Source organism: Haliaeetus albicilla, chromosome 10 (assembly GCF_947461875.1).
Source record: "Haliaeetus albicilla chromosome 10, bHalAlb1.1, whole genome shotgun sequence".
In the NCBI taxonomy this organism is placed as follows: domain Eukaryota; kingdom Metazoa; phylum Chordata; class Aves; order Accipitriformes; family Accipitridae; genus Haliaeetus; species Haliaeetus albicilla.
Window position 1 is genome coordinate 21,055,065 of NC_091492.1, and position 17,693 is coordinate 21,072,757.

At 40.5% G+C, this 17,693-nt stretch overlaps 1 protein-coding gene across 3 annotated transcripts in view; it reads right to left on the reverse strand.

The window, feature by feature from the left end:
• The window catches only part of CBFB (core-binding factor subunit beta), a 44,460-nt gene extending 27,417 nt beyond the window's left edge, over positions 1-17,043 (reverse strand). For 2 of the 3 annotated variants that reach the window (XM_069793753.1, XM_069793754.1), the window contains exons 1-3: positions 16,886-17,042; positions 16,556-16,642; positions 11,785-11,901 (exon numbers count right to left, since the gene is read on the reverse strand). In XM_069793753.1, coding sequence (XP_069649854.1) covers positions 11,785-11,901; positions 16,556-16,642; positions 16,886-16,963 — 282 coding nt within the window. In that variant the 5' untranslated portion in view covers positions 16,964-17,042. Of the gene's footprint in view, positions 1-11,784; positions 11,902-16,555; positions 16,643-16,885 lie in introns of all 3 variants that reach the window. The other variant, XM_069793755.1, reaches the window with a different exon arrangement.
• Between the last annotated feature and the right edge of the window lie 650 nt (positions 17,044-17,693).

The window sequence follows — 17,693 nt, forward strand, 5'->3', positions numbered from 1 at the left end:
ACAGCGGGCAGGCACAGCAGACCCCGCAGCACCCAGCACCAACACTTCCCTGCCTGCGACCTGTTCCTACAGCTCCTCTTTTTTGTGATCACCCAAAGACATTTCACACTTGCCACTTTAAAATAGTTTGAAAAGAGGCTGGTAAGATCAGGAATGACCAGGCCTGTTGCAGTGCACGAGATATTCTTTGCAAAAAGCCCACTTCAACTTTTTAGTTTTCTTCTTTCCTCTATGTTACCTACACATGCCGTAATGCCCACCCAAAAACCCCAAACACTAAGAGACCAATAAACAACCACCCAGGCATTAGTTTTTACAGAACACAAGAAGAGTTTTTGGAAAGAATGTTTAACACTCAAAATGAAATAGGGTTACTCTATTTCATCAGCTATGACAAAGGTCAATTCCTCAAGCAAAACCATAGAAATATTAACAAAACAGTACACTTGCTAAGAGTCTCAATCTAGACTGTTATCCTTAGGGCAGGGCAGGAGAAAGTAAAAGTTCTAAATGCAATCTTTCATACCACAATGTTTTAAATTACAAAAAGCAGCAGAAATACAAATTCACCGACTGTGAGGAACAAAATACCTTGAAGAAAAGAATTTGCTGAAATACAAAATATCCCATGAATTGCTAACAGCCTGTACTAGAACTTTAATAGCAACAAGTAAAAACAGCTGAGCACAAGGCCAACTAATTTTAACTATTATTTGCAGGGGTTTGGTGTATATAAGCAGTTAAAATTGTTGTTAAAGACTTTAAACCCCTGGATTTTCCCCCCTTTAGAGCAATATATCCCTGGTTCATTCTGCTTCTGCATACTTCTGCTTCAAGTCCATTAATGAAGTTGCAACCATGATTTCATTTTTCAGATTTTTAATTTAGTCTGACCCTTACCAAAATACTGTACCTGCCAGACTCAGGAGTCAGAAGAATACAATTTATTTTTTTAAATCTAAGTTTTAGGCTCTTAGATGCATTTCCCACCCCCTCCATGGAAACCTACAAATTTATACATGCTAATGTCAAAGGTGATTCAAGATACAGCTTGAAATATTAGCTTAAGGCATTTCACAGCCAAGAGAAAAAAAAAAAAAAATCTCAAAAAACTTCTGCAGTAAGTTCCATTCAAAATACCAACAACACAAAAATCTATTTTAGCTCTCTAATTATAGCAGAAGGTGTTTGGATAACAAGTGATAGCATTCTCTTGGTGTATTCCCCGAGGAAAGAATGCACTCCAATTCACAACCAGAAAACCATCTCAGAAATTACTTGCTACAATTTTCAACTTCATAGCAAAACCTGGTGGTCTGGTATTATGTACTTCGGACGATTTTTAAGTATGCCTATATAAGTCACCTGTTTTTATTACAAATATCACTAAAGTTTCCGAAAATGCCCATCTAGATAAAACTCGGATGCAACAGAATCCATTTTTACAATTCTACGTAGTAAATATATCCATGCATGGACTCATTAAAAATGTCTTCATAAGTTGTATCAGAGCTGTGACAAAACCTCTCTCAACATGCTTTACATATTACTGAAATATTGCAGTGATGGTTTTTGGTTTGGTTTCTAAAACGTCAAAAAAAAGAACAGCAGAAGAATCTTCCTCACTTTACTGGAGAGACACAATTTACAAGTCATTTTTAGAAAACCTGGTATTTTTATGGTTTTTTGCTCGTTAGTTTTATTCTGCATAGTTAGCTCAACTATGTAATTGTGACTCCTTTTCCAAAGCAGATCAATGTTTCATTAAATTATGCAGGTTACTATATTAGTTAACTAAAAAACAAGTCTATAACTAAGAACAGATATGAAGTGTTAAGGATGTCAGAGCAAATGTGATTAAAATCTGTGGAGACTACGGCATTTTATTGCTCGATTAAGATCACTGGTCAGTACTTATGCTTAGAAGCTAACAGAAAAAAAAACTACTAAAATGTTACCGCACAGAAATTGTACTCATCATTAAATATCAAGTAAGTCTCCAGGTACAGTTCATCATTCCAAAAATACTGTAATTGATGGACTAAGCAGGAAACATACACTACACTTGACCAAACCCACCAAAAAATCCCCAATACAAAGCAAAAAGCAGGTGGTGGCTTATTTTCACAGTGTCACTACAAAAAGGTCTAGTGCTTCCTAACATAAAATGCATCTCATGCTCAGACTCACTCCATTTGCCTTCAAAAAGACAAAACCAACCACATAGATGGAACTGAGAATCAACAAAAATGCAATGAGCAGAATATAAGGATAATCTGAAAGGCAAATACATGCTAGGGTTTTCCCCTGCGATACTTTACAGGGTCTTTTATCAGTACATCTTTACCGCTCAATTCTACATGAGAAAGATGGCTGGATTTCAAATCTACTCTCCCGAAATGCCATGCACTAAAAAAGACCCAATTTCTCTTGCAATGTTTAAAAAGAATAATGTTTTTGCAGCAAAATATTGCTAGGAGACTGCTCCTGTTTTGCTGCTGCAAGTACGCATGCATGTTACTGACAAATGCTTATGCTCACAAAACCAGTTAACTAACAGGGACACACACTGTTTTCTGCCACGTTGACAGAAGATATTTTCCAGATGGAAATTTCAAAATTGGTTGGGAAATTAATTCTTTTCAAGCTTTCAGAAAATAGCATAGCAAAAAGCAGTTATAACTAGAAATTCCAATAGAGGGTTAGAAAGAGAGGTTTATCTAAAACACAGCATTTAGACACCACACTACCTGTGTGCAAATAAATAGCCTATTAAACCTGTATTTTTGAACTGAAAATTTGAAATGTGTAATGCAAGTATACTCAACTAGAAGATAACCTGACTTTGACAACATGGGCAAGCAACTAATAAAAACCATCCAGGAACCGACTCAAGCAGGAGAGGGGCAAGAAAGGTTGCCTCTTATGCCCTTCGGCTTTCATTATGTTCTTGAACACTTTGACAGCCTCACCCTTCCCCCTTAGGCAGGACTCAAGTCTGGAAAAACTGCATGAACATTTATTCAACCAGCAAATAGTGCTGCATCAAGCCTTAAAATAATGCAAGTTAATGATTTTTTTGTCTTTTGTATACCATAACAACTATGTAGCTTTCATAATCCAACAAAATTTCATAGTCTCATAATTATTCTGTAGAAAACTATCAGCTTCTGCAGAGAAACATCATTAGCAATGGCTGGGAATTTTCTTCAACAGAGTAATTAACACTTTCAGATATATATTTAATAACAAGTTCTCCAAACAGCAAAATCCTGAAGAAAATGAACACAGTTATAAAGATAGCAAATAATATAAATACAGCTTTGGTTAGCCAAAATCCAACAAGAATTCTCCCAGCACAAGACCAGGAAAGGACAGAACCAATGCTGTATGGACCCACAGGAGAGGGGAATGGACTTAAACTCTTATGCACTATTTATTTTTATTACCTATAAACCACGTACTGATTCATCTTCTTGAAGTTCAAAACATTTATAGCTGACATGAGCTACACTTCCTCGAAAGTCTGATTTTCAAGTTCTAGGTATCAGAATACAGCTTAAAAAAAATTTCATACTACTTCTCTGAATGCTTTGTCAGGAAAGTACCATCTTGTATGTGTCACGTACAGTCTGTTGTAAGACCTTTCAAAGTGATTAGAAACATCAGCTTTCTGGTTTGCTATAACTAAAATCCTCATAGTTTTCTGCAGTGAAAACCCACCAGGCTACCCGGTTGTGCAATCACATTGCAGGGTACTGTACTCTGATTCCCTTAGGTGGAGGCATCTGGACATGAGATGCCCATTGCCCCTCTACCCAAGTGAAAATGCTTGCCCTCAATATATTTAAAAAAAAAAAAAAAAAAAAAAAAAAATCAGAGAAGCATGAAAGCTTTATAAAGAAATCCCCAAACGCTCTTTAGTAGCATGAGAAAAATACACTACTGTAGATGTTTTACTTTGTCTAGATGCCTTCCTGCCTTAGTTTTCCTATTCTTAAGCATTCTTTAGGCTTGTATTAGTTTTCCAAAAAGTCCAACATTGCCTTTACTGAAGAATGTACATTCTTCCCCTTTTTTAATCTCTTTTTTTTTTTTAAAGGAATACATTGGCTGAAGAGAAGCTAAAAATTTCTTCTTGTCACCTCCAACCTGTTTCGTCAAACAATGCTGGCTACTCCTCAACTGCCGTCAAGAGATACTTCATCTGGAACACTTGACAGGGGCTTTTATGTCCTGAGCTGCTTTCTGCCCTAAATTTCAGACCTAAAAGTATTTGAAATATGACAGACAACACTTTGTCCTCAGTCACTGTATTTCGATAGACAATTGAAAGTTTAATGACCCTTACTGTAAAAATTATGTCAGGTTTAAGAACTCCCTTCTGTCACCTTCCATAGGTTTTCTGTTCTATATTTATACTGAGATGAACAGATAAAACAAGTTGCATACCCAAAAGTCCCACAACGTAGAGCTGCTGCCTGCAACTGTCTAAGCAAACTATCTTACATACAGAAAAGAAGGCAGAAGTTCTGCACAGACTCCTCAAGTAGCTACAATTTGGATCTCATATACAAGTCTAGATATTGCTGTAACAGAAAAGATACAGACTTTCTGCTTAGACAAAACATCTGCAGCATCAGCTATTCTCCCCAAAATGATCCTTTCATTAGCACTCATCTTCTTGGAATAGCAGTCTTGTGTAAGAGTCCTTGTTTTCTCTCCGTATTGTCACAGTACACATTTCACCAGGCCAACTTGTTAAACATCAAACATGCAATTATGCAAGCTAATTAGCTCATTTAGTTACTCGTGCTTTGGACAATAAAGCTTGAGGAAACATTTCAGTAACTTTCAGAAAAGTGACAGTTTCTTGTAGCAAATGTTTCATCACCTTACTGAATTTCTTTTTTTTTTTTTTAATATGAAGTATTAAGTGATTTTCATGAAGAAACAGACATCCTCAACAGTGATGCTCTTACTTTTCTCATTCATTTATAAGAAGAGCAGAGAAGCATAATGTTAACAAACTTTGCTTAGCAAGTGGAGACTGACAGGCAAACAAGAGGATTCAACAATCCAAATGTCTGGATTTCTTCCAGTATCTATGCTGCAGAGATCTCAAGTATTGCTTTCGTCCACACAGTGCTCATCTGCCCTTACATACAGCTGGTTCCCAAATGCAAAATTTAGCTCACTAACTCTGGTTCTGTTCCTCTTCTGGGAAACTTTAGGATGATGGTATGAGTAAGTTTGAAGTCTTGTCTATACAACTCTAATGGGTGCATTTAGACCACTGGAAAAAGTTCAAGGTAATATATAAAATATGACTGAATAACTGCTTCTACAACATGTAATAAAAGATAATCAAAAGCAGGTTTACTGATGGCAGATCTTAAGTACTTAGGACCTACAGAAAGGGTTGATAGGTAGGCATCACAAACAGCACAACCATGCTGTAAGTACTGTTCATTAAGTATTGCTTCAAAATGCCACCATCACTGCATGAACCTTAATGCATGAAGAAGGCTGTGTGCAGTAACAAAAGTATTTGGAGTGAAAGGATTATAGGGAAAAGGCTGTGGATACGTGTCACATGAGAGATGCCTGGTGTGACTCATGCTCCAGTGGCGGAGGGCACCCTATGATAAATCACTCTTCAGGAACAACTGGCCAAATCTCAGCCAGTGGCTGCTTGCCAGCACAGGACAACGTGTACCTAACAGGCTGCAAGCGCTGAAGATGCCTCTTCCCAAAATCCAAGTTCCTAACTGTTAATAGTGTATGAACTGGATGCAGATAGGGGCATCTCCCAATTGTGAGGGAAAGTGAATAAGCAAACATACACTATGACTACCTGGCTTCAAATGTGGTTTCGATTAAACAGTTCTCCTCTGTGCAACAGCAGGTCATAATGAATAACACCTCAAAGTATCTATGCAAAACAAGAAAAAGTTTCACTCTCCTCTAAAGCAAAAATGGCATAGGAGCATAAAAAAAGAAATTACTTATTGGGGGGGGGAAACAAACTGAGCAGTCTCAGCTAAATAAAAGACTCTTAAGCACAAACACAGTAGTAAAATCTAGAATCGCAAACATCCATAGAAAACTAGTGTTTTACCCAAACCATACAGATGATCCTGGATGAAAACTGATCAAGGGGACGACCCAGTAAAGTGGATTCTTCTCATTCACCAAGCCTTTGCAGGACTCCCACCACACAACTCCAAGAAAAAATTAAGCTGTTTAGCCAGGCTGGGTACAAACTGGATACACCACCAAACCCATTTATCTGCTGTCAGAATAACTGCACACTGACTTTCTTGTTTGGAGCTTACAGAAAAAGCCTGAGAAAGATAAAAAAAGCAACGACAGCGATGCGGGCTTCATCAGGGCAACACCACTTCCCTTGGCTGAAGCAGGCAAAAGCACCTCGAAGGGCCTGAGCACACAGACAGTTCAGCAGCTGATGTGCCTTCATGAACCACCAGCTGCTCTTCATAGAAGAATCTCTCCCAGTTACCACAATGTTCTGGGGTTGTGGGGTCATCAGGTAGACCCAAGTAGGAGGATGAACAGTTGTTTAAGAGTGCTCAGGAAAAGCACCAGCTCTGAGGACAGGCACCAGTCAGATCTTCCCTGCTCCACATTCCTGAAGTAAGCTGAAACTAAGTCAGAAGACAAATTCTGTATCATTCTGCTAGCACAAAGGGAGAGAACAGCAGACCCCAAAATATCATTACACTAATGCACCAGTGCATTAAGGGACTAGCTAAAAATCAGTCAAGGCCTGTACAGAGCTACACAATGAACCTCAGCTCTACTTCAGATCCGGAAGCAACAAGACTCTTCTGCAAGAGAAAGCATTTATGAGCAGGACAGCTCCTGGGAAACGAAATGTCCTCACCAGATGCCCTCACATATTAAGAGACGATCCACAAAGAATGCCAAGATACCCCTTAAAAGTTGACATTTGCTCGGTTTAACTAAGTTACATCTTACAAGCCCGTATGCCTCCACCACATACAAATAGCTCCATGAACTTTTGTTAGGTGATGCTCAACTCTTCAGGTTTGTAGCACTGTCTCCTGAAGCACTTTAAACAGAGACCTTCACAATAATTTGAAGGAGCATTAAAATACTACAGACAAATAAATGAAGTCTTGATAACTGTTAAGAACACATGCATCTCATGGCTGAGACAGTCTGCCCTATAGGGTGGCACACGAGTGTGGTGTTTAATTAATATTATGGCTCTAGCATACTGTTGTTTGGTTTTTTCCCTAAATCCCTAGCATCAGACATCCTTTCCCACTGATTTGGAAAAAAATTAAACTCAAATCCTTTTTGTCCAGAGACTCAGTGGATTGCAGGGAACACATACAAGTAACTGCTAACTGTGAGAACATTTTAGATGGTGACAATGCAAAAACCCCAAATGCTGCTGGACTGAAAATATAGGAACGTAAGGAGTATGGCTCTTTAGCACTACAGTGAGGGTACAATGAGAGCCGAAACTGTAAATCAGTTTCCCAGACACCCTTACCGATTTTTTAAAAGTAAGCATACCTGAAGAAAGCTGCTACTCCAACTTTGTTTGAATGACTTAATGTTTCATCTAAATTCTTCAGGAAGTGGTGGGGACCAAAGCAAGTAAAGAAAGTAAAACTTCAGATTCAGTACAGGTTAGCACTGATATTCAGATATTTCTCATAAATTAAGCCTTTGCGTTCCAAGCAAATTCCACTGGGTACGCTGTGATCCTACGTTTGACTGGAAACTGCATTTGCTCAGAAAATGGAGCAGCCAATACACCATCCCAATACTCTATGAAATTTTATTGCCAAAGTCAGAAAAGAAAAAGTTGATTTGGGGACAAGTCCTGTCTATCAAACGTCTAGTGAGAAAAGAGGACAGAAGTGGAAAACTGCTACTGTTGGCTGCCATTTAAACATAGTTTTTATTCAAATACAGCACCTTTCTTTCTCATTACGTTTCTGTAACTGCTGTAATGTCTGCAGCACAACAGAGATTTTCAGTTTTTTAGATTCATCCAAGCACTTAACATCAACTTATAGCCAAATAAAATTTCCTAGTTGCGACAAAAAACTGCACGAGTAGACACTCAGCATCTTCAGGAAGAAAAATGAGGTCCGGTAATCTTTACTTATGACTAGAACAATGCTAATGGTCTAATGAGTAGAAATCCTAGCTACATCACACATGGCATACCAGGCACTCCGAATCAATTTAAATCATGTCTGATGTGCTTTCCTCCAGAGTTCCAGAGTTCGTAGTGTATTATACTGAAATAAGCCTGTGTTGAAGACTCTGGTTTATGAGCAACTGCCACCAAACAGCAGACAGGAAGTTAAGCTGCATTAGAAGGGAGATGGAGAATAGTATTATAAAAGGGAGGGGAAGTAAAAGAACTTCACACGTTTCATTGGTGTAGCGACTGGTATTTAAACAGTAAGAAACAATACCCGAGAACTAATGTTCTTTCAGGTAAGAAAGAGCAGAGCTATATAAACATCTTGAATAACAAATGAAAACCAGGAACATTTTGTCTTACAGTAAGTAGTATACAAAATGAACCATGCAAAGAAAGTTGATCACACAGTTCTTAACAAAACAAGGGGACTTTCAGTAAAATTAGATTTTTAAGAAGCACTGAAGTCCACACACAGAGTTCAGCCTCAAGTTCATATGGTATCAGTATAAAACAGAAGTAAAAATTAAAGAACTTCATTAAGCACAAATAAAACTAGTCAAAGTAATTAACGATACCAGAGAACCAAGGTGAAAATAAAGCTTTCCACTTCATTCCAGGGTTCAGTTACATGAGATTTCAGGCAATATACTACACTGCTACACTGTCTGTGTCTGACTTTCTTAACAATATCTATTCATTTATTCTTTTAAACAAACAAAAAGAACTGGACATTAGCTGACAATACAAAGGATCAGGTAGCCTTGGTATGATTTGGATATCCAGAAACAGGACATACACTGAATTTGACACACCCCACATCCCCACAATCACAATAAAATACAATGTTCTATCATTTTTACGATGTAGGGACCTGTTTTTAATGCTACTTTTTCCTTTTGCTATGACAAACCTGAAAAATTGCTCAAATACACAATTAAATTTGCTACAGGTGAAAGACAGCACAGAATGTTAAAACTATCTCAAAAAAACCCCATTAAGCTTGAGTTTAAAATGAGTAGAAACATGAAGTAAACACTTAGCTATCCAATTCTTGAATGAATGAAGACAGGGCATCCACTAGAGGCCTACCCACCCATTGTGAACATCAGATGCATCAAATTAAAAGGCAAATTAAGCATATGAAAAACCCCTCAGTTAAGAAATACCAGAACAAAAAACCTCAAGCCTATGAAGTAGACATTCACAGAATCCCAACTTTTGCATGGATTCACAAGGTTGTTGCTCTTTCTAAAAGTTAATCATTTAAGAAGCAATTCTAGCAGATGCTGCATTGGTAGCTTTGTCAATCTGTGTACAAAACTGCTTAGGCACAATAGTGACATATTTCAGCTCTGGAGAAACTATTTTGGGCCACCATTTGCTTAGCCAAGCACCGACGCAGAATTCCAGAATAAAAATATTCTAGTGTTGGTAAGTTTATCTACATTCTAGATCTCAAACTAATGCCTAAAATAATAATTAACTGACAGCTCCCCCCATAGCCTCTTTCTATTCATATAATTAAAAACATGCCTTGCTGGCTTAAATCCAGTGATGAACAAACACACATTATGCTCTGCCTCAAGAATCAAAGCTCATAAAACAGTGTTGCATAGAGCTACAAAAATCACATGGTATTAAGAGACTGTTGAAGCCTATGAAAGAAATTCTTAATAAAAGCAAACGACAAAAATCTATAGAGGACAAAGTCTCAGACAATTCGTACGAAACACTTAACTGTTTCTGTTGATAACATGAGAAACATTCTCCCATTCTGCTTACTCCTCTTCTGAAGTTACAGGAGTGGCTTACTTTCAGACAAGTTTAATTCTACGCAGAGCAAGCCTGCACTCACATGTAATTTACACTAGTAAAGTTTTATTACAATGGTGAATTTGTCATTTGTTCATACTAGAGCATAACACTAATCCCATTTATTAGTTTGTCCACCTCTGGCCTCATTCAGATGAATTCTTCTACATGTTTTAGTGAAGCACTCTAGAATTTACTGTAAACACAAATAAAACAGGGAGTGGCATTCACTAATGAGGCTCATATTCTGTTATAATACACAGCATATCTACCACGCTCTTACATGATTAAGACAACGTAAGAAAATGGATGAAGTAGTTCAGTACTTTAAGAATTCATTCAGAGAAAACAAAGTTAAAAAAATCATAGGAGTAAATAAAATTAGTTCTGAACTGGCTAGAAGAAAGACTTCAGTCTTCTTACACATTACAAGAAAAATTCCTCATTCAATTGTGAGCCAGAATCAATATTTTTCAATAAGAGCCAGATTCAATTCAGTTTCCTTAGCAAAGCAGTCAGTACCCAGCATAGCCAACTTCACTCCTTCTCCCCCAATTTGTCAAACTTCTGCAAGCCTCACAGGACTAAATGGAAAAGGATTTTTTCCAAAAAAACTCATTAACTTGAATTCCGAATACCATATCTGCCCTCAGGAATTTTTTTTTCTTCCAATCAAGTTTTCCCACTATAGGAAATATTCGTCTTCCACCTAGCAGCATTTAAAAGACCTAATATGCCATTAAACCTGAATATGCTTCAGATATTTCCTCCAGCCTGGTAGGTTTGGTAGCATTAGCTGTAACTTGTAACAAGAGTGTATAAAAAAAAAATCTTAGGCAAAAGCAAGAATTTTGTAGTCTATTAAAAATTTTTGAAGTAAAAAAATTATACAGAAATTAGCCTGAAACACAAAGGCTATGGGGGCTTGAATGCTGGTTCAAACCTACTGAGGTCTGCAGAAAGTCTCCTATGGAATTCAGTGATCTTTGGATCAGTCCCAAATCATCTACAGTAGCATAGATAAGAGACAGCATCTGCATTTTAAAGGTATGTTTCTCCTGTAAAACAAAACCAGTTTTAAGTGATTTCAGTAACTTTATTCTGAAGAGACTAAGCAACACTTCTGACTCTAAATCTAATACAGCTTCACAGTAACCATCACTGTCATTAGGGAATTCTAGCTTTCGGTATCAGTCTATGGGACAATGACCTCAGAAAAAAAATATTCAGAAATCATTCAGAATTCTGAAAGGGATGCTTCTTCTATATTATAGCTTACGGTGAAACTGAGAAAAAAAAGCTTCATTCCACTAAGCAGCACCCTGAATGCTTGCTATATCAACTGGTAACCTAAGACCCAATGAAGCAACCTGTTCAAAGTGCAAATTTTCATTAATCTACCAGAATTCATTGGCCAAAGTCTAATTTCTGAACCATTTTAGAAGCACTGACTCAACACCAAATTTAAATTGTTCCCCAAAATTTTATCACAGCATGGCAGTAGAAGTAAAGTTCTGTTCTTCAAAATAATAAAAAGCCACCAGTACTGCCCACGTTTCCCTCCAGAAATATTAACATGCTTTTAAACAAAGCGATACCAGATTTTATCCTACCAGCTTTCAGTTGTACTCACGTGACTACCTACACACACTGAGATGTGAAATATTAGTAATTTCGCATCACACATGCAGTCCGTGCTAACTGGCTTATAAGCACAACATAAAAATTGCTTTCAGTCACAACAATTTCCTTCTTACCTTGCCTCCTTCTCTTTCAAAGTCGACATATTCCCGGGTTGGTGTCTGTCGCTGCTCCCCCTGCCAGCTGGCCGGAAAAAACTGGAGAGACAGATTGGTTCCTGTGGCCACAAAAGCCTTTTAGAAAAATCAATACAAACAGGATCAGGGAGCAAGACATTACATAAATTATGCAGGCAGTCATTTATTTTTACATCAGTTTATGTCTTAAGCCAGGCAGCATAGAGAATACTTAAAGTCAAAAACATGCACTCATCATTTTTCTTAAGTATTAAGTTACAAACATCTGATTCCATTTTGACAACATTTGCCATTGGCTGCTTCAGATATAAAATACAACATGGAATCAATACTTCTTTCAAATCAGTTTTGCTGACATTAGAATCTGTCCTTTCAGTTATGTTTGGATACCCTGCACCAACTTAGTACCTGCAACATTAAAAATTGCTCATGCTTTTTAAAGAGCTTGCACATCTCTAAAAGAAGTACTGCTGATGGAAAATGAACTCCTGAGACCTGTTACCAGGGACAACTTTTTTAGAAAGAAAAGGACTCCCTTCCTTTCACAATCTGCTTGTACCTAAATAAAAACTTATCTGAACGGAAATGTAAATATCCCTATTTTATCATCTACAGGCAAGCAGCATCAATATACAGCTCAACTAAACTTCACAGGACAAAAGTCCTCTTGCCACATTAAGACACCAGTGAAATCCAAATCAGCAGATGCTGTGTCAGTGAGAACAGGCAACCATAGGAATTCTCAGCTGCAGCCCTTTGTAAAAATCATTAAAGGGACTGACTTAACCATATTAGAAAAAGCATACACTGCTTTCAAGTAAATAATTTTCTATGGTTTCAAATGAAAATAAGATTCAGTCTTCTTTATAAACTCTGTATTTATTTGTATATCTTATCAGCTCCAAGCCATGAAGAGTATGTCAATTTCTAGACATGAAATAAAAAATGATTTTTGCAAGTAGAAGACAGATTCACAGTATTTATACCCTTCTCTGGTACACACGAGTATGTCCTGTAAGCTTGCGAATGCTCAAACATGCTCCCAGAATACAGCTCTACTCAAAATCCCAGGATTAAATGTAATTTGGTGCAATCAAATAACTGTATGGATTACTGTGATCACTTAGATTTAAATGGTCATTAATCCAGAATACAGTTTTTCTTAAAAGCTATAAAAATATTACTCTAACAGTTGGAATTTCCTGACAAGCAGATCCCTTTCAAGCAACCCAGAATTCAGCAACTTTATGGTATAAGCGTACTGCTACCTATGACACAATAGCTCTACATGTTATTTAAGATAGTTCCGGTCATGTACTGCAACACTGTCTGTCACAGGATTAATACCTCCCATTTTGAAAGTAGAAGTGCTTTGTCTTGACTTTTTCCCCTCCGCCAAGGGAGACTAATACTCTGCAATCAGGTTCCATACCAGACGATGCTTAAAAGCAGATTTTTTAATTTTTTTTTTTTTTTTAAAATCTCCTGTTAAGCACATTCTCAGTGTCATTAAAATTGATGAATCGGTCCTACTAATACTGGGGGGGATATTGTATTAGTACATTAATATTTGTTTGCCCTACAATACGCAAAGACAAACATTTCAATCAATGTAATAGAAGCTTCATTGAGGATACACTTGCACAAATAGGAAGCATCAAAACTGCGACGGCTGCAGACCATCAGTATCAGGCTGACTAGCTTCTATTATCCCTTTATTTTCTAAGTGATTCTATTTAGAGATCAACAAAAACATTATACCTATCTCCAAGTATTTCTAACTTATAAATCATCACCACTTAGTCTTTGCAAGAACAACCTTCTCACCTCTGAGCATCTTTAGCAAATACGTGTTTTATACTCCTTAATTTCTACACTTAAAACAAAATGCCAAGGAGTGAGATCTTCGAGTGTAAACCAGCTGACCACTGCAGCCCTCTGGACCATTCCAGTTTCTGCAGGCCCCAAGTATACTGGGTCAGAAGTACTGTACTTGCTTTCCGGGAAACCAAGGGAGACAGTGAAGTGCCCACACCTCCCTGCTTCCACCCCCCAACTTGTGCTAGAGGGCCATGAAAAACCATGGGAAAAATATCAGAAAAAAGAAGAAAATTCAAGTACACAAATTCCCACATCCTCATGGAGTCATGCAGGCAACATTTAAACATAGGCTATTTAAAAAGCTATGTAGATATTTATTCTCTGGATTTTTGAAGCCTGTTCCCTCCCTTTGAACAGATAAACCCATCCAATTAAAACACCCACATGCTTCTCAAATCAAAATCATAGGTCAATACTGAAAAACTCCAGAACAGTCTTGCTAGTAACCACACAGGACCACATGACTACACCGAACCCAACAATTTTCTTCTAGTAAAAGCAAATTAAAAAAAAAAAAAAAAAAAAAAAAATCACACCACTAGCTTGGTCTTAAACTTGAAAGTGAGAAAATTACGATTTTTTTTATACACAGCCTTTTTAAGCTCAGTCCAAAATGCTATCATACACATATGCCTCAAATTTTGCAGAAAGCTTACCAGGAGTACAAGGGTGATCTGACCCACATGTACACAATGTAAATACAAGTACCTTCCAAACAAACAGGTAGTTAGGAAGGCTCCCAAAACAAACTGAACATGTGATGTTATTTTCAAGTTAACCCGAAATCTTATTTAATATTTCACAGTTACTTTCTCAGTAATACTGGTAATTATTTTCTTTATTCAATCAAGGGTTATTTGACAGAAGTAACCAACAACCTACTGCCAGTTCTACATTAAATCCCTAAGCTGTTCTCTGGGGTTTTTTGCCTGCTTAAAAATACGTAAGGTCATTTGCAAAGGCTCCCTTTGGAGATAAAAGAATAAATCCTTGACGTCTGGAAAAACATTCAGGACTAAAAAAAAGTAAAATTGCTAGCTCTTTTTAACATCAGTCATTACACATGCTACATTTCTAAATAAACCTGACTACTTGTGCTCTGGTCACAAAACAAAACCAGATGTTTCAGATCAAGAAATTTAAAGGCTGTTTTATAATTAAGCAGAAGTAAAAATACGTAGAACAGGCATCACTGGTTGCTTCCAAGGGATGAAGTTCTGGCAGAGAAAGACAGCAGCAGGCTTACAAGCACAAAGGTGAAACTACAGTGATTTCCCATTTATATAAATAACTCCATAGGCTGCATTAGAAAGCTAGTTTATAAGCTACACTTCCTTTTTTTCGTTTTTTTTTTTTTTTTTTTTGTTTTTTTTTTTTAAGGGAAGAACTCAGGTATACTATGCACTTTCACCTGTTCAGGAACTTCAAATGCTAGCAACCTACGTTTTCCTCACCCACCCATTGTTTCCCTGGTGACTTTTTAAAGGAAGCAAACATGCACAATGAAAAATGAATGTAAAAAAACCAGTAAAATTAAGAGACTGACTACAGGGGACCTCTCACAAAATAATGTTACAGGTTCTAAGACCACAGGTAAAGAGCAGGGATAAGATTCAGCTAAAATAAAGATACTCAGTAAAAGATAACCATGTATTTGAGTGTATATTCTTTTATTCACAAACGCAAATGAACAAGATCAGCTGCAGTAACTGGTATTCAATTATATTTGTTTGGATGTGCATAAGAGTAATTTCATTGTGCATAAGAATAATTTTATTGTGAACTGACTAGCAATATCAATACCATGTGAAATTAAAGAATTATCATAAACCGGACTTGGTGAAAGTAGGGGCTATTTTTTACAGGAGGGGAATTTTTACCTAGTCTTTCCTTGTATGCTGTAAATGAAAAAGAGGTTACTTCTGCATTTTAAGAACAGCGAAGAGTTAAGAACTTAACAACAGTGCTCTGGGATACTGGTCCTATAGAAGGAACACATAGCAGAAATCAAACCAGGAAATAACTAGTTAGTTCTTGACTACTCCGAGCCATACTTCATCTCACTTCTTAATTCAGAAGAAGAGAATAGTCTAACCTTAATGAATGAGAAAATGGGGCTGAGGTTGTGAGTTTCAAAGCCTAATTTTAAAAGCATTTGATTTAGTTCACAAACACATCAAACAGCTCATTTGAGACTTTTAGCTAGTGCCTTCTGAACAAATTTTACTCATTTCCGAAAGCTACTGTTTCCGAAAAAAAAAAGGGGGGGGGGGGAAGTTGAATACTGAAATAAGCAGCTTACAATTGCAACACGTGCCCTGGGAAGGAAGTACAGCCAGTTCGCACCCGCGGGTGGCTCTGAACGCTCCGAGAGATTTTCCTCACCTACCTATCACCCCCCTTTAACCCGACGGCGCTTTTACTGCTCTAGCCAAGGCAGAGCCCGCTGACGCCTTTTTGCGAAAAAGCACTATTCTTCGGGGGGAGAGAAGCGTTGCCTTTTAGCGAAAGCCTCCCTTCCCTCGGCGGTTGAAAGGCGGCAGATGTAGGGGGTTTTTTATTTTTTTTTTCCCCGAAGGAAAACTTTCCAGCACGGCGCGGCCACCCAGACCCGGCCGTGCACCGCGCACCGCCCGCTCCCGCCACACCCAGCGCCCAGCATTCTAGCTTAGTGACTTGGAAGCGTTGTTCCTCCTCCTCAAAGCCTCCCCGAAACTTTTCACTTAATAAAAAAAGAAAAAGGGCGGGAGGGGGAGAGCGAAGCGCGGAGGGGCCCGGTGCCGGCCGTTCCCCGCCCGCGGCTGACAGGCGCCGGCGGCCGCCCCGGCCCGGTCCCGGCGGGCCCCGAGGGGAGCGCGGCGCCACTTACGATCTCGGAGCGGCCGTCGCGGCAGGCGTTCTGGAAGCGGGCCTGCCTCTCCTCGTGGGGCCGGTCCCTGAAGCCGGTGTATTTAATCTGCGGAGAACAGGGCGCGCAATCAGGAGGGGCCAATCCCGGCGATAAGGGGGCAGCGGAGTGCACAGACTGCGCCTCCCCGCGCCGCCCGGCCCGGCGCGGCTCCCCCGCCGCGGCTGAGGCGTGAGGCGAAGCGCGGGGCTCCCCCCCGGCCCCTCCGCGGCCCGCGGAAACTTTCCCCGCGGCGAGCGGGCGGAGGGGAGGGGGGAGGGAGGGAAGGGGGGGGCCTCGCCGCCGCCTCACCTCGCACTCGCGGCTCAGCTTCCTGAAGAACTCCTCGTTCTCGAACTTGCTCCGCTGGTCGGGGACAACCCGCGGCATGGTGGTGGGGCCGCCGCCGCCGGCTGCCCTCCCTCCCGCCCCGCGCTGTCCCAGCCCCAGCGCTCGCCTCGCCCTTTGTTAGCCCCCGCCGGCGGCGGCGCCCCCCTCCCTCCCCCGCCTCCTCCCTCCTCCTCCTCCCCCCCCCCCCCCCCCCCGTGCCGCGCGCGCAGAGCAGCAGCAGCAGCAGCCGCCGCCGGAGCTCGCGCCGCCGCCGCGCGCTGCCCGTTCCCGCCCCCCCCCTCCCCTTCCCTCCCTCTCCGACTTCCTCCCCGGCTCGTAAACTCCGGCCGAACAGCCGCACCATTCACAACTCCGCCGCCGCCGCCGCGCATGCGCCGCGGGGGCTCGCGCGCCTCCCTCCGAGGCGGGAAGCGGGGTGGGGGATGTGAGTCAGTGTCCCCCCACCCGGGCGTTGACTCACCCCTCGGGGCTGAGGGGAGCGGGGTCGCCGCCGGCCCCCCCCCGGCCCCCCCCACCGCGTTAACGCGGCTCGTCTCGATGGTTTCCGGCTTCCTGCTTCGAGGGGAGCAGCCTCAGCCCTGCCGCGGGCGAGCAGAGGCCGCCCCCCGCGCGATGGCGAGCTATCCCGTCACGGCGGGGACTCGGCGGTCCCTGCCGGGCCGCCCCCTGCACCTGCTCCCGCCGGCCCTCTCGCGCTGGGAGAAGGGAGAGGTGGCCGCGTCGTGGCCTCCTCACCCCCAGCCCACGGGCGGTGGCCGTGAGGAGGGGG